The following is a 27,544-nucleotide window of genomic DNA, read 5'->3' as shown; positions in this document are numbered from 1 at the left end:
CAAAATGGCGAATCAAAAGTGAATTATGGCACGGTGTGTTGTCATGCTCCATTTTAATGGTCGCTCTATATCTTCACAATCAAAGAAAACAAGGACATGCGTTTTCAGGAGAAAGTAATATATCAGTTATCTTTTGAGAACTTACTTTATGTAACAAGAACTTGCTACAATGGACTTTTAAGTATATCAAAACGTCAGACGTCAAATTCATTTAAATTGACCACTCCTCACCAAGAAAGCATGTGACTTACACTTTTTAATTTCAAACGATCAGATAGATTTAAATTTTTGCACACTTGTTAACGCCTGATCGCAATATACTAAATCAATCATTTTGTCCCATTGTTCTCTTATCAGGGTTATCAGCCTGAACTATTTTCTTCCAGAGACAGAGCCTGAGAAAGTCTTTTACGAGAATGTAGACTAGACCAGTTCCATGCATAAACAAAATATTGCGTGACCATAGCAACGAACAATAACTTATTAGAAGTGTCAGTGTAAAGTTTGAAGTCAAAAAAATAAATCAGAGCTAAGTAATAAATTAAAAGAAAAAAGATGTCCATCGAAATTGTGAAATTGAAGTATCGAGCCAAGTACCTGTATGTATAATAGTTAAGAGGTAAGCATATTTAAGAACATATGCGTAATACCCTTGGTGATCAATGTCCTTCGTATGCGACCGTGAAAAATTGGTCTGCAAGCTTCAAAAGAGGTAAATTTTCCATTGAAGATGATGAACAATCGGGAAGGTCAGTTTCTGGGCCAGTCCCCGAAAATATCGATATATTTAGAGTTTGAATTACTAGAACACCCTCCTTATTCACCAAATTTGGCTCCGTCCGACTATCATCTTTATCCTCAACTGAACAAAAGTTTAAAAGGTTGCAAATTTTATTCCAACGAGGAGGTAATAAAAGCTGTGGAGGTCTGGTTGGCAGAACAGGAAGAAACATTTTTTTTAAAGGTCTAGAAACGTTGCAGGTTCGCTCTTATAAATTTATCCAATTAAGAGGAGAATACGTTGAGTAATAAAATATTTTGGCATTGAAATTTTATTTGGTTCTACAGTAGGCTAAGAATTTTTCTATATATCCTCTTATATCAATGTCGCAAAGAAATTAGTAACTTATTAATAGTAATTAATATTCTCTACTAGAAGATAGCATTAAATGAATATAAACGTTTACTGATTTAACATTATTATTTTAAGTCGGGCATGGATCGTTGACAGGATGCTAGGATGTACGTTTGATCATACTGTCTTTTATCTAAGACCTCTGATGTTTATTACTAGACAAGTTTATGTAGTAGCACTCATTCGTATATGATATTCAGATGGTATATTTACCGGTGGAGTGTTAGATTTAATGATTAGATTCAAATGATTTATAAGACGAGCTGGTAGTCAAGTCATATACTTTCATGATTCTCTAATAAAATGTCATTGTTGTAAAATCCTAGGGTGCTCTATATAACATTTTTTCAAACTAACTATAATGTTTTTCTTTCAAATTATTTATACGGTGGTGTGAAATTATACACAATGTTTCTATCTCAATTACTTAATTTATTTATACAATAATCCTAAATTCATTAAATTGTTCACTATACACTAATCTATGTTCTAAGACGCATTTCGGTATAAAACTAGTAAGAAATTATAGAGGCCAATATTGAGCTCCATATGATTATGAATCAGTGACATCAATTGTCTTGTCAGCCAATTAAAATTCATTTCTCATTTTTTAGTTTCACAAACAATATAAGCGTGTTTTACATATACATCTTTCAAAATATAATTAACAAAGTCATATCCATAGACATATCTGTGAATTGAACACTTTTTTCAGCTTGATACAAAACAATCCATTTTTTGAGATAAATATTCCAGTAACTCCGTGTCTCCTCACGTTAAATTTTTTTAATGGGGTATACATACTGTAAGGTTTTTCCGAGTAGTGTTAAGAACTCTTCTCGTTCTTCTATAAGAGTAATACTGTCTAAAAATCTTCAGCAACAGCCGATCTCATACTTGAGTTGATTGTTTATTGGTACACCGCTTGTCTAGTCATTTTCTTCCTTTTTTGTGGGCATTATTTCATTATACGTTCGCCACATCATTTGTCTCCAATATCATGTTTTGCTTTGTCAGTGTTGTTTTTATCCTCAGTACAGTACCCTGTACTGTATCTGTATCCCGCAATTGTCTGAGTCCAAAAGTAGTCTAGTCTACGACGTAGACATTTTATCCATGCTTCTATTTTACAGATCAGCTCTTTGGTCCGTATCCCCTCGATCCCCTACTATTATTGATTGCCATGGTGCCAGAGTTGTCTGTCTTGCAATAGACAATAACCTCTGCTTGATCATCGGATTTTTCGATGTGAGCTGCTCTTCGACAATGAGATCAATGGGGGAAGGATCCAGATAGGACTTGGATTGCTACTGATGAAACTGTTCAGTTACCGTTGGATAGGCAGAGTAGGGCTTTTCTTTGGAGTCTTTCAGTTATTTGTTAGTATATTTTTTATTTGCAGCTGCTTTCCCCAAATCGATGATCATACAATAGTGCAGATACATCAGCCGTACTAGTTGCTATAGATGTAGAGGGAATAAGTGGTAGCATAAAAATTAATTCCTCGTATTCTTTGAACTCACCTCATATGTTGAGCTATGAAACCATTTTCAAATGATGATAAAGTCACGTAGAAACTTTCAATTAATTCATTCGAGCCTATGTATTTAGATAAGAGCTATTACACATTGTTTATATCAATTCTTATGACCACACTATATTCAAATGTGAATCAAAAATCTCTCATTACGTTCTCATTTTTAAGAGAATCTAGCACCAAATCAAAATTTCCTGGAATCGCGTTTGATATGAATCTTTGATATTAATAATTTATATTTACATAGTAACCATACGTCAAATGTACGCTTTCAAAAAACAATTAGAGGAACAAACAAGAAAATCGTAAATGAACTAAGCAAATATATTTTGTTGCAATGCAGAAACTTTCTAAGACCGTGTATTAAAAATGTTCCGTATACACGCAATAATTTTTCCAGGTTAAGGTCGCTTTACTGGCTCTTGAATGGCACTCCGAGGTTTAGAGGTGAGAGTGAGAGGACTTCAACAACTGTGGTAATTAATCAATATTGTGACCTACGATAATCGACGCCACAGATACATAGGAAATTGGAATCAGGCCTAAAATTGAAACCGGACAATGACGTTCGTGACATATTCGATTATAAAAACGTTGTCGCTAATTGAAACATGTTGAAAGTTTTTGTTATGTATTAGATCTGTTAATTTGGATGTATACCGCATATAACGGAAAAATTCAGGTGCTGTCTAGTTTTAATTTATGAATTTTTGTTGAAACAAAAACATTCATCTACAAAAAAACATTTCCTAATATTTCTATCGTTATTGATTTATTATCAAATAGTATCATTGTTGTTATCAACAGCTCATCCCATTTTGAAATACAAATGATTTATTGCTTAACCTCCAATTACCAACAGAAATTCTAAATTTTAAAGTTTACTACTATAATTGGGAAATTAACCAGTTTTCTGTCCCATGAATTGTTTACAATCCTTGTGTCTATAATATTTTATTACATTCAATTTCATCAAAACTGAAATATTTAGAACATCATTATTTATTCGTTTGATAGCTATCACATTTCCAGATATTTCTTTTTGTGGGAACACTTGCTTTTGATCTTTTTCTTTATAAGAAATGTATGTTCCCACATTTTTATCTATCTGATTCCTATATTCAATGTATTCTATATATCTTATTTTTAATACAGTTCACAATAAAGCTTTACTGAATGTTCGAACTGATAAAATGACATTGGATTAGAAAAAAAAAACAAGGATTTATGATCTTTTTCGAGGTATTCTCCATGGAGACTGATTAGTCTTGTCATTCGTTCCAACAAATTTTCAAAATACTCCTTCCCTTTCCCATTTCCCATAATAATGTAGTTCTAAATATTCATGTTGAAAGCGAAAACAGGTGTTTTTGATGTTGAATGCTAAATCAGAAATATGTGACAAATGATTCAACAATTCGATCTTCTGATTGGTTATAAATCCACTTTTTTACATATCGGCTCAAGAGCTTGTAATGTTATGATAGAGATTGACTTCCCTCCTCTTCACGATTTTCTGAATTACTTCTGGCAAACAAATGATTGTATACAATTTGGAACTGACAGTTAATCTTACTTCAGTGTTGTCATTTTATTAGTAATGCCAAAAGTCTACTTAGAAACTTTGTGGGATTATTCGGAATTCAATTCTCTTTTTTACGGTATATCCCATGATGATCTTGTTCAAGCACATTAATGTTTGCAATGAGAACGATATATTTTGATCAGCATTCACGTATTTCGTTCTTTACTTCACCAATTAAAGTGCTGTAAAATAGGATATACCTATAATATGTATTGATGGACTCTCGTGGTGTTAATACAAATCTACGTTTATTAAAAATGAATGTAGAAACACTCAGTGTAGTATAGTGTAGTGAAAAATACACTAGCACTCTCGAATTTTTATAATATGAACTGAATAGGATGTTCACTGCCAATAGTAGTTTGTGAAAAGGTCGTGTAACAACTTGATTCTTTGTATACATTGCTACTTTAAATTTTTGTCTATGCTTTAGTTCAAAATGTAATTTTTGTACATATTTATTCCTTGATCTTCAAGTATATATTTCAATATTTCACGTTCATTCCCTATATTCTAGCTCTTACTCACTAAAATCTGTAAACCTATTGGGACGTGAAGCAATCTTACCGAGAACTTCTGGGATGATTAGATTTAGTTTGTCGATAACTCAACATTGAGGTGGTCTCGAGCTAGAATTTTTTTTAAATAAAGTAATAGGATAATAAAAAAATATGTGATGAGTATTTTTATTGGTTCTAGAAAGTTTTTCTGATTATGTGATAAATTGTGATGAAAATTGTGTCTAGTTGAGTTTAGAGAATGTAAAATGTACTTTAAACCACAGTGGGAGTAAAACTTTCTCATAAACACTTTTCTATGAACGCAATAAAGAGTGAATTATTCATAGCTATCTATAGAACAAATAAAAAATATATTTAGAGATGTAACATACAAACATACTATTCGTTAAATGTTTGATGATCAACTATCAATAAATAGAGAATATTTATTACTACTACTACTTCTATTATCCATGTTCATAATTATTACAAATTATTTTTTCCGTGAGATTATATCCTATAACAGAACATATAAAAATACAGAATTTAATTGTGAATGAATATATAACATAAAAATGGTTGATGCTTCTATATGTTCTTGATTTTAGGTCTCTTCTGTTTTGAAATTACTTTTCTCAATAATTTTTGATAGATTGATAAAAATTGAAGTTTCGATTGCGTTCAGTCTTTATCAAAATATGATATTGACACTGACCATTTGCATATTTATATTAATCAATAGATCACCTACATCATGAACATCAAAATAAGAATAAAATCAAAATAGAAATTTGTTTTAATAAGAAAAATTATTTTCTCTCAGTTCTCGCCTCTCAAATATGTACCTAGCAGAACTTGATTAATTAAATTATTTGTAGTTTCATTAGAATGTACAAAATAGAGTTATAAATTTTATTTAAATTATTCAAGTCTTTTCTATCGTTTATAGCTTTTTTCTTCTTATGAACGTGAACCATTTCTAAAAATTCTCTTTTTCGTGTATTAGATTCTGTTCCAAGAATTTTTAATCTTTATAATTGAATTTATGTCTTTTTGATATTTCATGGTTCGTTAATGCGGTTCTATTGATGGTTGATGACCTTAATCTATTTTATAAATACTGAGATGTCTGTCCTATGTAGACAGCGTCATAATTAGTACAAAGCACTTGATATATAATATTACTTCTTTTGTAAGAACATTTAGAAGCATTAATTTATCAAAAGGTGTAAGAAATAAGAAATTAAAGAAATAAAAATAGTTTATATACAATATATATTAGAGTCCATGGTAAACATTTCCTTTCAATTGTTGAGCTTAATTCCAATTAAAAGGAAATTCACACAACATATTCACCATTCGACTACCAAGCATAACGATAAAAGGTTGAGTAGTCTCCAACAACAAGCATCATCAAATGAAAAATCATTGCGCACTACATACTTGTTAATCACTCTTCCTTTGTTATCTATATGACAAAATGACTCTCCATCAAAAGAAAACGCTTCTATTTATTCCAAGACCGATAAAAATAACACCGATGTACAAAATTTAACCTTAAACATTCATTACGCCGGATTTGATTACGAAATAATAATTCTTCATACTATCTCTTTTAAAAAATCTGAAACGCATTAAGTTAAAACATGTCTTCATATATTTAAATATAAATAAATAAATACTCATTCAGTTTTAATTCTAAAATTATGACATTAACCAATCAAAAATAACGAAAAACCAAATATGTAATCATTGACCAAACTATAAAAAAAATAATCAATATTTATCATCAAATTGATGATCATCAGCTGGTAATGCTTATATATTTAAATTTTGATGATATTGGCAGTTTATTAGAATGAAATTGGTTGCAGACATCCTATTTAGTCTTGAGTATTTGCAAATCTCTTGATTTTTCATTCAAGTAGAATCTGGAATGTATATCTCGGGGGTCTACAGCCAAGGTATCACCAGCTCATCGTTTAGAATAAGTCTCTTATAAATACATGTAAAACTGTCTAAATAAACCAACCCATTTAAATATGTCGTCTATAGGTATAACCCATATTAGTTGTATTCGGCTTGTATAACCTCATGAAGGTTTCTGCGTCCTTCCTTTGTAGAAGTATCCCACATTTCTCGTTTTCGCGAGTTCACGTTCCATATTTCTTGGACACACTCAGAATGTCATTAGAGAGAATCACGCAAAAATACTTTCATTTAATTTTTATAAGAGACTAGCAGCATTTTTATAATTTTTTTTCTACTGTTCAGATTGAATATATTGGTAGTATTTTTTTTGTAGAAAATATTTCTTAATTTGGAAGATATTTCCATCCATTTGATTTAATCCCTACATTAAGATCCGAAATTCGTAAGAATGTTAGGAAGTTTTGTTCTTATTCTTTTAATGTGAAATAACGAAACTTAATAACTGGTACAGAAATATGAAATTCAACTTATGTGTGAAGTAGATTCTCAAAACATTGAAAAGATCTTTTCTGGAATGTACTACTCATTTAATTCAATTAATCCAATTAATGCTGCTAAACTAGAGCTGTATAACTGGATAATCAAAGTAGATTAAAGAAAATATCGGTCACCACTGTATCGATAGTGAAGGTATACAATTATATTTGTGTTATACCCCGATTTTTTTTTTTATTTTTGTATTGGCTTGAATATACGAGCAATCTTGCATATATTAAGTTGCAACTGTAGTTTGGATTATTTTGCTTCGCTTAAAATATTTAGATTAATATTTTTTTCTCTTTACTTTATGAGAAATAAATCTTGAGTTTTGAGAAAGAAAGAAGTGTATGCATTTCCCATCAGACCTCTATGTAGTTCAAAAACTGTAGAACATTGAAAATAGTAATCAGAACACGCTATTAGATGCTCTCAAAACATACGAAGAAGATTTATAAAATTTTTTATTATATTTTCGAACCTCAAAATTCTATTAACTGGACATGTCCATCCTAATCGGATAAATTAAAATTTTTTATTGAACACACCATTAATTACTACAACCAACAACGACATTCTTTGAATCAAACGTAGTAGTCAGTAAATAGTGTGTTCAGGATGAATATAGCCATCGGTTCCAGGTAAAACTTAATAATACAGTCGATATTTTGAATTTATTGAATTTCTAGAAGTTGTTTGCTATTTGTTTTGACTAAATATTACATGTCTCTTTAAAACGTTATTTCTTCTCAATTTGTTTCTACCTATTAAAAAATTCCATCTTGAAAACTTCTACGCTCTTCATTTTACTAAAAAGATGAATGAAAAAAAGAAAATCTCCTAGGTAAATCGATTTTTTCACAGTAACATCCATACAAATGTTATTTATGTTTGTAAAAGATGCGATAAAGTTAAAACTGCTGAAATATTCATTTTATTGTAAATTTGATTTTTCGTTTGATTGTGATAAATGGGTGCGTATATCGTTTAGCACATAATCTACATTCTTGTTAACATTTCACAACTACCATGAATAATAAACAAATTTCAAAATCCTTCATCTTTATAATTCATTCTTGACATGCTTGGTATTCAACAATATTCTAACTCATGTTACTAAAATTGATACTGAGCTATGTATTAGTAATTTTATGAGTATAATATCTTCTAAAGCCCCCAATGAAATGAATGTGTTAATAAAACATATTACCAAGGAAAAGGATCCGGGAATCGAAACTGCTATGAAAATAATTAAACTATGATCACATCAAAACCAATAAATATCTTAAAATAATCAATAAATAAATCAAAATACTTTTACTTAGAATATTTGAAAATAATAGCTCATTGCAATTGGAGCTATGGATTTATGGACAATATATTACCCCCAGCAGTACCCTAAGACATCCAGAATATAAAAAGCTAATGATTATATAGGACAGATTTACTGGTAATATTGGTTGCGTGATAAAGTGAGCAGACACACTATCAAAAACTGCATTTCTGTTCGATTTTTTAAGGTACTTTTCGATAGTAATTAAGTCTACAGGTTGTAGAAGTAATAGAATGATACAAAAAAAAAGAGATAGTGGGGCCGATGGGCTTATATTAACAATGTTTTCGAGTCTGCCTAAATGCATATTGAATCACCTTAACACTTATATAATAATAATTATACCTCAGCATAAAGGCGGAGATAAAGATCAAGCATCGATCTATCGTCCAATTGCACTCCTTCCATTGTTATCTAAGATCATTGAAAGATTGGTCAAAAAGGGCCATAAATTTGGATTTTTAAGTAAAAAAGCACAAATAATGTTATATTCCCCCTACTAATAATGTGTAGTCCAGCATAAATGAACCATCACAAAACAAAATGCAGTACTGCGGTTTCAGGGTTTTTCCTAACCACCTCTCGCATGGTTTAAGTCATACCTTACAGCCTGTAAGTCAGCTTGTAAGGGTTGACACAACGATGTGCAAGAAGCAAGACAAAAGAATGTGGAGTGCCTCAGTACTAGGCCCAATTTTGTTTTTTCTGTTTATGAACGACATTGCCTATCAACCCTTAAATCATGGTGCGATTCTAAACTTCTGTGTCTGAACGTTCTTAAAATTAAAGTTTTATCATACATTGCAACCTTTTGTACTAAATAACACCACCATTGAAGTCGTTGTAAAATTCTTAGGGCTTGTTGTAAGCAAATCTTTGAAATGTTAGACACCGCCCCTTTGTATAAAAAATTAAGTTCTGTCTGTTTTGCGCTAAGATCAGTTTCCAAGGAATTGAACTTATCCACATCGATAACAGTTTATTATTCCCTGATGGCGTCGCATTTTCGATATGTCATTTCCTTCTGGGGTACCTATGGTAAACTCAATTCAAACTACAGATTAGAGCTGTTAGATATTTACTCAGACTTACTGCCGGGACTTATTTGATTCAAAATATTGACTCTTTTATTCTTATACATCTTTGAATCCGTAAGCGGGCTTCTTCAATTTTAGATCATTGTACAACTAACCACTTAGGAACGCGGAGCACGACCTTTTTCTTCCTAGATATGTTAAAAAACCTTTTTAATAATGATTACCTAAAAAATCGATTATTTCCTCTTTGACAGGTGTGAGTAACGTCTAATGGCTGATCGTTTCGTAAACAGACTATCACCATAGAATATGATGTTATTTTCTATATTCGTAATCTTCCGTATATATTAATTCAATTAAAATACTTATTTCTATGGAATTTGTTTAAAAATTTATCATCTGTGCTATATGAATATTTACTTTTGTAGTTTTCGGAAATTGGAAATTCTGCATTTCATCAGTATTGTGAAATGTCCCATACTCTGTGGATCAATTTTCAAGTTAATGTACTTGTAAATTGGAAAAATAGATATTCTTTTTGAACTTCGAACTTTTTCAATAACTAAATTTCAAGTGTAGGTGGAACTTTTGAATAGACAGTTATGGTTTTTGAGGTGAATATTTGAGCCTGCTTCTCTTACTGGCTAGGGTTTTATGAAACGGTAGTTTCAAAAAAATTCATAATTCATAGTATACGAGAATAGTCCCATAAGAAACTGGCCTAATAATGAAAACACAAAAATTTTGGAAAAAAATTGTTTTTTTCAACTTCATCTCCTTTTAGCTTCATATACTTTTCCTAGCGATGTTCAATAAGTCCGCTACTCTTTTTATAATAAGAATCGTCGAACTCCTCATAATAACCATTAACTGTCGACCTCTCCTGTTCATTGTTGGAAACTCTTTGACCACCAGATAATCCGAGGAGGCTAAATCTGGCGAATGAGTTGCATGATTTCTTGATTTCTTCGTTCAAACGTTGAAACAAGTTTTTACTTTTTCAAGTTAGTCAATGAAAATCATCCCAAGCGTATCCCAAAAAAACGAAGGTTCGACCTTACCTGCTGATTGAATGGTCTTTGCTTTCTCTGAAGCTGGTTCTCCCTTTTTCGTCTATTGTTTTGATTGCTTTTTTGTTTCATCCATGGTTATGAAACGGCGTAAAAATCTGCTTTATTTCTGTGAAACATCTTCACGACGCTGCTTATGTTCCATAGTGAACAAAATCGGCAAACATCTTCCGCCTAGCTTTCTCGTATCTAAATTTTAAATGCCTACTATGTCTGCTAGCTCGCGCACTTTCAATCGGTGATCATTCAGTACCGCTTTCTGGAGTCGTTACCTCTTTTGGTCGACCACTGCTATGCTGTTCTTCGCAGATCATACGTTCTCGTTTAAACTCTGCTACTGAATATTTTACTGTTGATAACGAAAGAGCAGTCTCGCCCAAAATAAAATCTAATTCAGCTTTTATATTAATAGGCCTTTTAAATAAAATTATTGTATCACATAACGATGATCAATTTTTCCATGTTTACAAATTAACTGTTATGATATTGATGGCTATTGATGAACAACGCGAAGTCCTGAAATTTGAAACATACGGTGTATAGTTCGTGAGCTTTCTAATACAGTGGTATTTTTCAAGCATCTACTGCCGTCGCTAAGTCAGGCCAAGTACTTCTGGCACCATCCCCGTAAAGAATCAATAGATGAAATATCTATCTGTCAATAGCCAATGTTTGCTTTAAATATTGAGCAGACTAAAAACTACTTTGTACTTCTCAATACCTCAGTCCATACCATATACCTTTCTGTAATAGAATATACTAAGTATGCATAGTATCTCGTAACTATTAGTCCTATGATACTTTGGGTTATACAATCTGAATGAACTTATTTAATGTTTGTTAGGTCTGCTTTCTCAAAACTCATGAATTATGAATTAGATTGAAAATGAATACCAGCAAAAAATATACAACTGAAAGTCTACGTATAATTTAAACATGTTAATTAAGTCTCATTTGATGGATACGTCGAAAAATATGAATCACGTAAATCAGGACATCAATATCATCAAAAAAATTATTGATGATTTCGAAACAAACGACAGTTTGAAACATCAGAAAAGACGTCGTAGTAAAATAAAGAAAATTAGTAGCAGTGATTCATTCATTCACAAATACAAAAAATCACAAATTTCTCCGAAAACTACGTATTCCTTGGACGGAGTAAGGAAGAAAACAAAGCCGTCCGGTAGTATCGAACAATTTATAAAAAACGAACATAACGATGTATATATAAATTTTATGGAAAACTGTGATACCGAAAATGCGGACGCTAACGTATTCCGAAGATTCAAACAAAAAAAAAGTATTTTTCGAAACAGTGTAAGTGCCAAAGGCGGTGACAGTTTCATCGATGAAATTCGAGCCCTTCAAGGAACTAGAAGGCATCAAGAGAGAGTTAGAACAAACGTAAATGAGGTAAGTTATTATGTGATATTTTGATACAATTTGCATTTGTTCATTATTTCAGTTTTATATGCTTCAAATTTGTAATAGTTACGGAAGTCACGCCATATGAAATATTTAAATAGAAATTAGAAAATTATTTTGATTTAGTTCAAAATAAAATCAACGAAACGAAACTCTAATATATAAAAAATCAGTTTCCGTGTGTATGTTCCGAATGAACTCAAAAACGAGTCATCTGATATTCATGAAAGTTGGCGTATATATGTATTTTTTCCAACTTAAATGATAGGATAGCTATTATTTAATTTAATGGTCTCAATAATTAATAATAAACTTATCATCAACGTTGATTGTTGTTATTAATCGTGGTTTCCATAAGTCTGGAACAGATGGCGCCTTGAGCGAATTTCTTTACAGAGAAGTATGAAATTTTGTCCTTTGCACCTCATAGATGGCGCTACACTTTACTATTTTTAGTAAAATGCCACCCAAAAATCCAACCTTCAATGCCCGTAGCAAGAAGACTCGATGTGCACGTGTTAAAAGAGCTCATGAATCAGTCGAACAGAGAGCAGAAAGAAATGCAGCTCAAAGAACCAGGGTGGCACGTCAAAACACATAGATTCATATAGAGAACAAAACCGAGAAAATCATTGAACCAACCGCGCAGTAACACGTGGATGATTTGTTCGTCTTGCATTTAATTATGAACCAGACATTAATTACTCGGCTAATTCCAAAGTTACTATTGGTGCGATTGACAAAATATGCAATTATTGTCAGGCGTTAAAATTTCGCAATGAAACACCCAAGAAGTTGTATTGTTACAACTCCCTACCCCACCTGAACCTTTGAAATCTTTCCTTTCTGGCATTTCAAATGAATCAAAAATATTTTTGCGTAAGACACGAAAATTTGATTCTTGCTTCCTAATGACGTCGTTTGGAGCATCCAAAGTTTGTGATTTGTCATCTGATGGTCGAAATTTTGAGACAACATTCAAAATTCAAGGCCAGGTATATCATAAAATTGGATCATTGATGCCAATGCCAAATGAAGATCCAAAATTTCTTCAGATCTATTTTATGGGCAATTGTGAAGAACGTGTAACAACTGGATGCCAGTATAATTTCATTGAACAAGCAGAAGAGAGAGCATTGTATTGTCATTAGAATTATTTCAAATCAAATCACTCAGCCAAAGCAACGCGTATAGAAATAGTAAAAGCATGTAGAAGTTAAAATTAAAATTGAAGTATAGTACATCAATTATTTTACAATTGCTAGTTTGAGACTTTCACAAAAATTTTTGAATTAAACTTTTGTGCTACAAGCGCATAGTGTATAAACGCTGCATTTTTCAATCCTAATCCAATAAAAAATTTTTAACACTTCGAAGACGTCATATTGATAAACAAATCCCGCTATTTTACATTATAATCTCCACGGTATTGGGTGACCCATATATTTATAGTATAGCAACTGTTCCATCATTTCAGTACGGAAGTCGATGAAATTAATTAAAAATTGACGACAAACATCTTACAAAGTGATTTTTTCAAAATATTGCAGGTTACCTATAATTTTTCACAATTAACCACTACTATATAGTTCAGCCATTCAGTATTATGGATATAAAATACCATCGTTGATATGACACTTGTGCAGGTGATTAGTTGAAGGTATTATCTGATGAATCCAAATTTTTTCATGTAAAATCACGTACTATGTGGTAGGAAGAAGATGGATTCTTACTTAACAACATAGAAGTAATTATTCCAGACATTAGAGAAAATCTCAACTTTCCTTTTTTTCCGATAATTTTGTGTATTACTAATCGAATAAAAATTGGTTTTTTAAGTTAATAACGAAAAAGTAGATAATTTAATATGAGGAATGGTGAAGTTAAGAATCTAAACTTAATAAAAACGGAACGAAATTTAAAAAATTTCAATAACGAGTATTCCCTCAATTCGATTTTTAATTACTAAATTACTCGTGTCACTTGCTAATTACTCGGTAACTGTTCATGAGTATTACAATGAAAGAGCAATCTCCTGTGAGTATACATTGTACCATCAAGAAACTATCATATACTACTTGAATCGCCACAACTGGTGGCGGGCGGTGCCTTAATAAAAATATTCTCTTTTGAAATTACTAATGATTGCACCACCCTGCAGCAAAATCTTTGACGAATTCACGATTCTCGTGTGAAGCTAGGATCTATATGTACAACGTCGGCCTGTAACTTGTTTCCCTCGTTAGTCGGCACCTTATTGACGAGCGACAAATTCCATCCAATCATACATCAACTGCAGATAAATTTTTTGGAAGTTGCCGAAAACAAATGCCGTATACGATAGCGAGTTAATTCGTCAATCTATAGTCACCCAGTTCATATCTTGTTCTGCTTCCGATAACTGGGAAAATAGTGTCGATACAAAATGAGCGATTCGAAACGGAAGTGTTGGAATAGTACTGATGTGTTTTGTTATATTTGTGGTAATTTTACAGTAGCGAAACGGAGGAGTGACATTGATGGGATAGTGAAGAAACTGCATTTTGTCTATTTCAACTTAAAACTTAGAGATAAAGACAAATCATATAGTGTGTCACACATGTAGAGAAGGATTGCGTCTTTGGAAGACAGGGGAAAAAAGCAAATACCCTTTTGTATTCCTATGGTATAACGAAAACCGCAAAATCATTTAAACGACTGCTATTTTTTTTTATTAAGACTAGTGGATGCAGTTCCAGAAATAAAAAGAGCTCAGTACAATATTCCCTCAGCAATACGACCTGTGCCTTATGGAGCAGATCTACGGATTTCATCTGCACCCGATATTATGATCGATTTACCAGTTAAATCTGAGAGTGATGTCAATTAATCAAGGATGAATTTACTCCAGGAAGACGCAATGAATCACAGCTGCTTACCCAATCAGAATTAAATGATTTGGTTAGACAGTTAAACTCCTCGAAAAAGGAATCTGGAGCTCTAAGTTAAAACTGAAATCATAAAATATCTTAGGCCCAGGTATCGCTATAGAAAATGGGATTTACTATTTTGGAATCACTTACTAAAATTCAGAGTAGAGACTTTTTATTGATTTCTCTCAAAGTTGTTTTATAGAAGATCTTCTACGTAATGGCAATAAATATGCCTCGATTTTTTGATAATTCTGTTCACTTGAAAGAAACATATGAAAATTCAGGACCCCCTCGGGCAAAATCAAATATGGGGAGCACCAATGGCTTATGTGTAACGAATTATATGCTTTCTCATAAGTCAACAGCTGGGTTGTACAGAATGGCGTGCTTTTCATGTGAATTGTGGTCTAAACGACAAAATTATCTACCTTGTATGACAAACAATGATCCTGAATAGATTTTGCTACCACCACTGCACTTAGAGCTCGATTTGATAAAGCAATTTGTAACTTCAGAAAAAATCAAGGCGAGAGTTTTCGTGGGAGACGTGAATAATAAGGATCTCTGGTACAAAAACCTGATAGAAATAATGTTACTTTATTTTAAAAAACTTGAATGCAGCATGAACGTGAAAGTGCACTTCTTACATTCGCACTTTAACTATTTTCTTGAGAACCTAGGGGATTACAGTGACGAGCAAGTTGAAGGGTTCCACGAAGACATAAAAGAAATAGAAAAACATTACCGAGGTATGTGTTACTAGATATAAGACAGCTGAATGCTGCTGGAATTTCAAAAGGGATTAACAATACTCCAAAGAGTTGTACAGAAAATAAAAAAAAACCTGTTCGAAAGCTGAAAAATAACTTTTACGTTATTATCTTTTACATTCATGATTTTTTAAATTATCTGAATATTCGTACTTTGTCAACTATTCATTTTCATTCATACATCTCTAATATTGACAAAAAAATTTCTATTGTTAATATGCGAAAAAATACATTTTTTATACTGATATCAAGCAGTCAAGTAAATGATTAATTTTTCAGTGAAATAATCAGTTATTCCATACTCTGCAGTGTACTGAAAATTAACCTCAATTCTTTCCTTAAAACCATGTTAATAGAGCACATTAATGGGCGAAAAATAGAGAGAATAAATTAAATCAACAGTGTGAGGTATATAAAAACAAGTTGGAAACACCACCTGTGAATAAAAATGAAGGTGAATTATGTAGTTATGAAAGTTTTGTAAATACGGTCGGTATAACTAACTAATTCATTTAAATTGTTAGGTTAATAACGCCATGAGCAATTGACGCAGTGTTCATTTTAATTAAAAAAGAAAGAATGTCGAGAATATGGTAAATAATTTAACAACAGCAGTGCAGAACTTTCTACTTATAATACATTCATCGGAATGTTTAATTTTATCGTTATTAGAAGAAGATTATAACGAAAGTATTGTTGAAGACAATTGAATGAGTGTTGTAAGATTAATTCATAGAGGTAATTTAAACCAGAAATTTTTTGATCGTTGAGATTTTTATTTATGCAAAGAAAACATTGAGTCTTATTGGAATAATACCAATAGAATAATTTATTTTAATCTATCTTAGTAATAAAGGGGTCAACGAAGATTTCAAATCTACAATACGCTCCCTCGTAATTATTGATTGATCAGATTAAGCTGTAAGCCTATGCAACGCAGTATTTTCTACACTATCTTGGCAGTATAAACTAAACATCATGTGATGATAAAGCCTTCTATTATTTTATCACGTCACCAGCAAATTCTCGGAATGTTATCCGAAGTATACTGAGATCAATACGGTAATTTGGAGCATTTGGAGACGGTAGAGAGGGAGTATTGACTTTTTTTGGACACATTTGAAAATTTTCCAAAAATATTGTAAGCTGTGCTTATATGATAGTATTGTCCATATTCTACATTTATCTTAAGCTTACAACTTATAATTTATTATATCAATTGTGATTGTTGATATTTGCTTTGATCTAAACAAATGTGGGAGAATCAAACTTCAGGAGTTTAATCAGGATATACAGTGCAGCCTCGATAATATAACAAATCGGAAGGGAACAAGTAAATATTCGTTATATCAAGTAATTCGTTGAACTGAGGTTTGTTATTTTGAGATTAGGTTGGTCTAAAATTCGTTATAAAGAGGAAAAAAATAGTTTTATTCGCCTTAACATTACGTACTTATCTTGTATTTTTGTCAACATAGTGAATGATGTTTCGCTTTTCTGTGACCGATAACGAAGACCTTTTACGTTTCTGACCCATTTCAACTTGAATCTTTAACAATAGTAACGAGCAGTAGTGTTTATATTACTTTCCATCAAACAACACTGATTGTTTTACGAACAAAAACGTGTCGAAACCTGACGCGACATGAATCTCATACTATGAGATTAAGAGTTATACATTGACGGGAACTTTATATAAAGGTTTTGGGTTGACAAAATTCGTTAATTAGAGGTATTTATACTTTTTCTTGATAGTTGAAAATTCGTTATAAAGAGGTTGTTCTCAAAAAATGTTCGTAACGTAAAGGTATATTTTACATTGACTCTTATGGACAATTCAAGGGGATTACGAAGAATTTGTTAAATCGAGGAAGTCGTTATATTGAGGTACCTTATATTAAGGTTGCACTGTATCACGAGAGATCTAGCAATGACTCCTAACTTCAATATATCTTGTGTTTCTAAAAATTCTGCATATCAATCTCTATTAAACCCGACTACCGTTAGTTTGTATAAGCTAATAATTACAGCTTTTTCGTTACGTTAAATTTGGTGTGTACTAAATGACATTATCAATTCATATACCTTGATAAACATTCAATAGCTACATATTCTATAAATAAAAATATAAATTAGCATTATTAATTACTAATTATATTTTTTTATATTTATTTTGAATGGATATTATTGAAAAAGAAATTAAATTGATATAAGTTTGTTGAAATGAAAAATGTTCTTCTCTTCGCATAAAAATTTCAAGCAGACTATTTGAAAAAAATTATCTCTATAGCAGCAAAATAAAAAATGATCAAGAGATACTTGTTTTCCATTTAAATATGGAAAGGTTTCCAAAGATAAATATGCTAGTCATAAAGAGAGAAACTCAAAGCAAAAAACGCAAATTGAATTAAAAGGGAAAATAAAAATGGCGATTGTCTGTTTTGACGATTAATCTCCAGACAGTGAAGTTTTGTCCCTGCAATTTTTGTTATTTGGTTGGCAAAAATCTGAAAAATAGAAGCTGCGATAGTTGTTCTATCAAGCCATTTAACTTGAAGTAATAATTTTTCAGAAATATTCAAATAAAATGTGCCTCTGTTCAAAATTTTATTGAACGACAATTAAAAATAAATGAATTTACTCATGCAGCCTTATGTATATGTTACACAATAAACAAGGATATAACCTTTCTTTTCATTATTCAAATGTATGATACACGACCATCCGCTCTAATAAATTAATATTAGATCCGGTAATTGCAAAAAATATTATTCTCTTCATTAGCTGTCAGTCATCCGGTCCTGTATATAGGGCTCTCCTAATTTTTTCAGCCTTAATCTGTCTTGTGTTATTTGCATCTAGTGCCTGGATGTTACTACTCTTTCTAATCCAGCTCTTTTCTTCCTATTTCTCTCGGTCACATGTTGTGATTTTTATAGCCCATCTTTCTTTGTTTTGTCAACATGAGCTAACCATTTCCATTTCAACTTAGATATACGCTTCATGATATCTGTGACACGGATACGTCTTCAGATTTCCTCATTCAGGATCCTATCTCTGACAATTACTAGCATGGCTCTCTCTATTGCCCTTTGTTTTGTTTTAAATCGATTTACGTTTTTTTCTCTGTCATTCGAAGTCGTAAGTCGCTACGGGAAGTTATACATATATGGAATATATTCATGGTTACTGCAATTGGTTTTTCTTCGCGTAGTTTTATATTGTGACTCAGATCATAGCTGAAATTTTCAAAAATATAATCTTTGATGATTCTACGTGTTGTTGTGTAACTCAGTACCTTTGTTTTGCTTACATTCATGGTTAATCTAACATTCTTTGTAGACCTGTTAATTTTTTTCACCATATTTTTGAGTAATATGACTCTAAATTACACATATATCTTCTACAAAGCGCAGTTGTTTAGGTAGAATGCGCCCACTCTCAATATCTTTTGTTTCCATGATTGTTCTTTGAATACGACTCTTTGTTGTATTTTGATTTCGATTTTTGTTGTTCTTCGTCAATCCTAACATGAAGTATATATCCAATATCTATTGGTATATCTTGAACTATTTTTGACTGATTCATAGCTTTTAGAAATGGTCGTGTTTATATAGAATCAAATGCTTTTTGGAGAGTTAGATATAGGAAAATGTTTTATCCTGTGGTTTTTATAAATAATAATCTAAAGTTTGTGTTTGCTCCACAGTGCTATATCCTTTTTGAAACCCAGCTTCTTTTAGGAGTTCATAGGAGTCAAGTTTGTTAGCCTACTTGTTACTATAGTGAAAAGTTTATGTCTATGACAGTATTATTTCCTGTTTTGAACAGTTATGTACTTATTTGTGCTATTGACATATCTGGCTTAATCTTATCAATATTTTTGAATACTCGTAATGTGTGTTTTATGTAGGTAGAGTTTGACATATATAGTCAACCTCCGATAGGCTATAAATAAAAGATAAGTTCATATAAAACAATAATTTTATTACCAAAAGATTGGTCCTCTTGCGGTTATTTTTTGACATAATCACCGAAGAGATTGAGATATTTGTCATATCTGTGGACAAGCTTTTCAATACACTCCTCATTGAAAGTTGCCAGCCAATGAATTCAAGTAGAGTACAAAACAGACCTTTAAACTTCTGGAAATGCCCTAAAAAAAGCAGTAATGTTGAATCTGCAGATTTCTTTAACTATTCTGTCAACTCGTTGAACTAGGTCATCTGAAACGACAGATTTGCATCCTTGGTCCCCTTCATCATGCACATTATTATGGCCATCTTTAAACTTTCGACACCATTCACGCACAACACCATCATTCATTAAGTTTTCCCCATACACACGACTTATTCTCCGATAGATTTTTATTTACGTGGCTCTAGCACAACGCCGACTAACGCCTTAATGTTAAGTGGGAGAGCTTTGCAGTTGCCTACAGCGCATGTACGCTTTCTTCTGTGAGCGTAGCGTCTGCACGGAACGATCGGAGGTTGGAAAAAAAACGGCCCTCGTATATCTTCTTTATTCGAGACCACAATATTTAAATAATTAGTACTTTTCCTGTTGTTTGGATTTTAAAACTTTTATGTTTACATTGTCGTCCATGGACTCTTTTATTGAGATATTCTCATATCTTATATCTTCCCTATAGGATGCTTTTATGTTGTGTTTCATATTGTTTTTTTTTTTCAATTTTTTATGGTTTTAGCAAGTATTCTCGTTCCTTAGTCCGGTTGTGCAATAATTCAATAACTAATTTTTGTGCTTTTATTTTGCAGAGTTTGAAAAGTTAAACTCAGTTTTTTTGATAATCGTTTTGGTTTCCATCTTGTCCTTATATGTGAGCTTGTTTAATTCTGAAGATTCCCATGCATCTTTAGGTGTTAATCATTCATTTAGTTCCTTTTGATATCCTTCTAGTTACAAGTATTCCATCACTTGGAAGCCCTTACTTTTCTACCAGTTTATTACTTTTTTACCTATTATTCGTAATTATTTTGTCGCTGGTAAATCTTTAATCACTTTCTATGTCTAAACTTTTAAGAATTTTCATCAACTTTTTATTCCTTAGATCTTCTGAGAATAGTGACTTCCCTGCAAATGCGTTTATATAAAATATTCAGAAGAAAAAATTACAGTGAATGGTTATAATGACAATTTCATTGACATTGCAATTTCAGAGTATATTTTCGTTTTGAATGCGAATAAGACTTAAAAAGAAATCATCGTCTAATTTTGAATAGTATAGAACCTCAAGACAATTTGAAAAACATATGTAATTTCGTTTACTTCACACAATACAACAAAAATGAATATTAATTTGATAGTAGAAGATCATTTAACTTAATTATTGTTGGATAAATTTCTCCTATATTTAATAGTTGAAAAAGTTTTTGTTACATTAAGAAAAAAATTTTTGTCGAAGTTTCGATATTGATTACTATTAATTAGTAGCATTTCTTTTTCTCTTTCTTTTATTAAACACTTTTTCATTTCTCCTGAAAACACATTTAAACTGAGACTGGAGATATCGCAAGATCGTCCACAAAATTTGATGTTAATAAATCAATCGTACTACAAATTTTCTGAAAGACAAATAATTAGACAACAGTGAGTAATTTCATTCTTTCAAAAAAATAACGTATTACACTAGTGTCTAGAAGTAAAATGGCCAACTGAGATAAATTAACATACAGGCATATAGTAAGAGTAATTATATATCAACTATATATTAATAGCAACAAATCAGAAGGCCAGGGGCAGCTTGTGTCCAATGGTTAACAATCCGTAACTTTTACAGAGACAACCTGTACAATATACATGAATATTTCTATCGATTTTTCAACAAAAAAGTACTCTTTGTTCAACTCGATAAAATATATGGTTTAGGAGATATGTAGAATTTTAGATCGTTGTACTGTTCGAAATAAAGAGATATTCTGAAGAAAATTATCATAAATTGTTATTATTTATTGAAAAAACTTACAGAGGGCATTAAAACACAATCAAATATTTCTAATTGAAGTGCATACTGTGGTTCATCGTGTTAATCTCATAAGTAAAAATTCAAATGTCGAAAAATTTTGTTGGTTAGTTTAGAACTAAATTTTTCGACTTACAAATAAAAAAAAGCTATATAAATGTTCGAAGTGGACACCTTGAACTTGAACACATTTCCGGAGTCTACGGAAGATATTTCTATCGATCATTTCGTTCATTGTATTTACTGGTGTTGTATATACCAAGCTGTTAGGATATCCCCCAAAAAATGAATCCATGGTATTCTTTAGGAATTGCATCGTGCATGTCTCTGCGAAAGTTTAGAGGAATATCAACCTAACATGGGTGGAAATCATCAGTAGCCTACTATAAATCTCTTTCAAGTTTTTCTTTATGCCAGTAATTTGGTCTTCGATATATGTAGTACAAATGTCAATTTATGTCTCTTTGTGGCGAACGGCTTGCTTGGCACGTACAACGATCTAAAGATCTACATATCTCCTAAACCATAATTTCTATCGAGTTGAACAAAGAGTATATTTTTGTTAAGAAATCGATTGAAAAACTCATTTCTGCTATCTTTAGATTGTACAGGCTTTCTCTGTAAAGTATGTACAACTCTGGCACTAGCTTGAAAGCCATTATTGGCCCAGACTTGGTAGGACTCTGGGATGATAACAATGTCCCTTGGTTTGCAAGCCTGGACCAGGCCTGGTTGTCTAGATAAATCCAAGACTGGTCTGCAGTCCTGGGCCGGGCTGATTACTTATAAAAATAGATTTTCAATATATTGTTAATAAAATTGACAATTTCCTAATAATGCATTTTACTAATTAATCTACATAAAAATATTAGCTAAATAATTACACATATAAAGAAATGATATTATTTTTTATTATCTTTTATGAATTATATTCATAAGAAATTATTACTTTATCTATTATGGATAAAATATTAGAACAAAACTTTATATATTTATTCATAGTTCTGCCAAGCCTGACTGACTATAGGATGGCCGAAGTTGGATTACTCAGAGTTCAGAAAGGCTTGGGCAATTATTGGTTTGCCAGCGTTGGCCTAAGCTAAGCCCCGTCGTTCAAGTCTGGGGGCTTCGAAATGGGACATTTACATACTTAGTCATCGATACGTAGTCATCCATTAAAAATTCATAATGTTCAAATGTATAATTATACTTAAATATAAGCTCTGATTTCGAAACGCATATAACTTTAAAACGACGGGTACTAGCAGAAATGTTTTATGTCACATTATTTTCACGTCTTCTACTCACTTCAGAATTTTTCGCATCAAGTCCCGGAACACCCTGTATAATGAACATATATATGGTATTCATTACAAATTGTTGTATCCATATTTCACGATAAAAATATCTTGACTTACTTCAAACAAGGAATAGTCCAATAATTACAATTACAAGTGATATTCTAAGACCATCCACTAATCCGTTCTTACTATTTGTCGAGACCAAATAAACGGAGCGCTAGTCCTCCTACGCCAATGCTAAAAACTCAGTAAATCAATAGGGCGTAGAAGTATGCGCATGCACTTCTGAATTTGTACCTGTCGCCACTCTAAAATGTATATTCAAAGTATATAATGTTTCATAAGTATGCTCAAAGAATGCATTATTTCAATAAAAATTGTGTGAATGGAATTCATTTTGCGGTTTTTATTAAAACGTTTGTTTCGGGAATGTGAAATTCCATAGCCAAACTGATTTTGACATAAAGGTTATCCATTATTTGCTTCTAAATGTCATCGAAAAAATTCAGTGAATTTACTTACGTTAGGAAAAATATTATGGAAGGAATCTGATTTTAGCATTAAAAGTTGGTGGTTTGGAATTGTTTTGCTTTCATGAATGTCATCCAATAAAAATAATATATCTATAGAATAAAAAATGACATACTAGAAATGTTCTATATGCTAATAAGAAGTAAATATATTGTACCTATTTCTATTGTAAGTGTGTATTTGATATACAACATTCTCTTTATTACCTCTAATTCATTAACTCTCCGTATCATCCCATTTCCTGTCATAGTTGTTCCTCTTTCATTACTCTTCTTTTGGTTATTCAGATATTTGTCATTTTTCTACGCAGATTAGAATACATTATGTCTTTATTTATTCATTGTTGTAAATATATATTATTTCTTTAATTTCTTATTCTGATTTAAAATTTGTTTCTTATATATTTTTTTAAAGATAGATTTTGAGATGTTGGTTTTAGATATATTTTGAGGTTTGATATTGCTCTGTTGTGTTTTGTTTTTTAATTTATTTTTAAAATTAGTGATATTACCAGATCTTATTTTATTTTGAATTTCGTTATTTAGATGATCGGTGTTGTATTCAATATTACATAGATATTTGTTACAGGTGATTTTTTGTTAATAAAAATATTTTGTGCAAGTTGAGACCTAAAGATAAAACTTCTTTCACTACATCTGGTATGTCAGTATCAGTTGAATTTTCGATCCATTTTGATTTTATTTCATGTTTATTTTTATTAATAGGTCGTTGTTTCATATTAGGTTATCAATTTTCTCAACAATTTTTTCCTTGCAATTATTAAAAAGTGATTTGACTCTTTCTCGACATTTGTTGTCACATTTTTGTAAAATATTAATAGGAATTGCTTCATCTCTTCTAATTGTTATGTTCTTTGAGTGATTGTTCAATATTTCTCATTAGAGTAGTTGATTCGGTAATAGATAGTTGCATGACTTGGAATATAAATCTAGATAAAACGTGATTTTTATATTCATGTTGCAGGGGAATATTTGTAAATTTCATATGGTATAATTTTAAATTTAGAAATATAGGTATCAAATTATCTTTTTCGCATCTGAGTAGAAAAATTCTTTGATTTTTCTGTTTTGCAATTTTGTGGAGAATATTTTAGTAGGTAATTTTTCAGGTTCTGGTCGGTTTCAGTTCCATATGCAAGTTCATTGTTATGTTATGTTAGTAGGTAGCATCATTTCATACATGCCGGTATAAATTTCTTTAATTTCTTATATGTTTTTTTTGATATGTTTCTAAATGTTCTTGAGTTTAGGTTTCTTCTGATTTGAAATTTGTTTGTTTTATAAATTTTCAAAGACAGATGGAAATCGACTTCTTTTACTCTTTATCAAAATATGATATTGACACTGACAATTTGCTTATTCATATTTCATATATACGGGACATAAAACATCCAAATATTTCACTAAACTAAAATCTAGAACCCAAAAAAAGAAATAAAGTAATATAATATAATATCAAGTACATTGTACTAAATGTCACGCTGTCTACATAAGGGCAGACATCTCAGTATTTAGAACATAGACTAAGAGGTCATCAATACGATGAAAAAATAGAACCGCATTAAAGAAGCATGAAATATTAAAAAAATAGCAAATCAATTATAAGGATCAAAAAATCTTGGATGGGAATCTAATACACGGAAAAGAAAATTTTTAGTAATGATTAACATTCACAGGAACGAAAAAGATATAAAAAACTAAATAATTTGAGTGAAAATTATAGCTGTCTTTTGTCAATTCTCATACAACAACAAATAATTTAATTGATGACTGCTACGTATTTGATATTCATGATGTGGGTGATCTATTGATTAATAAAAATACGAAAATTGTCAGTGTCAATATCATATTTTGATAAAGACTAAAAGAAGTAGAAACATGAAATTTTCACCTGTCTTCAAAAAATTATAAAAAAAAACAAATTTGAGGTCAGAAGAGACTTGAAATTAGTCTTTTTCAAAATATTTTGATAAAGACTGAAGTAAGTTGAAACGTTGATTTTTATGAATATAAATGAATACGTATGTTTGTGTAAACATCAAATCCAAACTAAAACCTTCCCAGTGACGTTGAAAATTTGATGCGGTACTTCTGGGAAATGGTTTCATCACAGATTGAAGCTAATTTGCTAGTTGATGGCAGTTTACAACGATTTCATATAGAGAATTCATCTAGAAAGTCACAGAAAGTGACAAATTGTAAAATTCAACAAATATATGTTAATTAATTGAAACCAATAATCACTTTTCTATATCAGTTGTTATGTACAAAAGTTCATCGAAATATGGAAATTAGTTGATACAAATCTCTCGTGTCTTATTACTGGTATATAAATTCTTGTGATGCTTTAGTGACTTATGAGAATTCCAACAGTTCTGTAACAATAATCTGTTAGTAATCGCTTTAATTTTGGATTAAGGGATACAAAACGAATGGATCTAAAAGATTAAAGGATCAAGATGTCACCAATATATTAACATTGTTTTGACATAATTGAACTTTATTTGGGCTCTCACTTTAATCTAGCTAAGTTTCGCTCAAGTTATCAATCAATATTAATATCTAGAATATTATTGTCGGTCGAACTAATATGGAATTATTAATTTTATTTACTTTAGGAAATATAAATACATTTTTTATCCCTATTTTTAGTATATAAAGTGAATTTTATATAGTGATTAAATTTCAACTAACTATAAATAATAAGTGTGGGTATGTGATGTTTGTTCATACCACAATATTACGGAGTTTACATCTAGCGAAGCTAATGTTGGTTTAATTTTGATATTCGAGTAAGTCGAAAGCCAGTCTATCATATTACTTTGTGATGGTTTTTTTTTTTGGAGAATTCTTGTGTTTCTTGACATATAAAATTTTTTCAACGTCTTTTACCTCTTACCAAAACTGAAAACTGAGAATATAGACTATAGATGATGTTCTATCAATACAACTGTAATATTCCAGTCAAAGCTTACAGTTGAACAGTGAATTGGAAAAAAGTATATAATTTTTATTTGCTACGAATATTGAGGGACCGGAAACAGATGTTTCTGCTATTGTGACTTGTTAACTTACGTCCGGGATATTTAGTTCTAATTAATTCAATTCATTAGATGTTTCCAGTTTTAACATCGTTCTTTCAAAAGCTTATGGCATCCTATTTAATATTAATTGTTAACCCCATACCTCTTCCCGAGGAGAGTGGGTGAAGTAAAAGTACAAGTTCCGCAAGGGAAGTAACGCAACAGCTTCGATGTTTTGACAGTTCAAAAACATTTTTCTTTGAACTGATGCGTGTCATAGTGGAGACTGATTCGTCTTCTGCAATAGGTTTTTTTCAAACAATTCTAATAAACAAATGCTGGTGTACCATTCAGAATTGATTGTTCTACGCTGCCCTAATGGAACAGTGGAGACATCTCCAGTTATTCCGAAAAAAAAACAGGCGACCATTTCCTTCAAGTATGAACAACTTTTGTTAGATTTGGCTAGTCTTGAAAAACCTATACAGTCGAATGTTGTTTAACGATCTTATTTACCGTGATTTAATTTTTCCAGCATTACTTTGCACCAATCAGTTCTAGCTATTTTTGAGCGAAAAAATCTTTTTAAGAGACAACTGTTCATGCAATATTGAATGTATGCTAGTAACTCGAGTAACAACCCAATATATGTGGAGTCAATGTTTTATATATAAAATTTATTCTCGTTTTTTTGGAATTTGATATCGCTCATTAAGAACTCAATCTCTCCCTCAAATGTTCTAAATTCTCTTGATATAATGTGAAGCTTTTCGTTTCCATTTCTTCGAGCTATGTTTTTGCGCCTACACTTGTAAACAGCCAAGAATTAAGCACAAATAAAGTTATCCTACCTATCCAGCCTTTCCTAATTCCCAACTGAATATTCTGAATATCTTACCAAAACACT

General features: G+C 31.1%; 1 protein-coding gene across 7 annotated transcripts in view; it reads left to right on the top strand.

The window, feature by feature from the left end:
- LOC130901476 (potassium voltage-gated channel subfamily H member 6) overlaps window positions 1–27,544 on the top strand; it is a 286,333-nt gene that overhangs the window by 132,712 nt on the left and 126,077 nt on the right. Inside the window, exon 1 of one of the 7 annotated variants that reach the window (XM_057812906.1) lies at window positions 11,511–12,082. The exons of 5 other annotated variants lie outside the window; for them this stretch is intronic. In XM_057812906.1, coding sequence (XP_057668889.1) covers window positions 11,603–12,082 — 480 coding nt within the window. In that variant the 5' untranslated portion in view covers window positions 11,511–11,602. Of the gene's footprint in view, window positions 1–11,510; window positions 12,083–27,544 lie in introns of those variants that run through there. One more of the 7 variants, XM_057812905.1, reaches the window with a different exon arrangement.

This window comes from Diorhabda carinulata, chromosome X (assembly GCF_026250575.1).
Source record: "Diorhabda carinulata isolate Delta chromosome X, icDioCari1.1, whole genome shotgun sequence".
Classification (NCBI taxonomy): domain Eukaryota; kingdom Metazoa; phylum Arthropoda; class Insecta; order Coleoptera; family Chrysomelidae; genus Diorhabda; species Diorhabda carinulata.
This window is presented reverse-complemented; position numbering and strand designations above follow the sequence as displayed.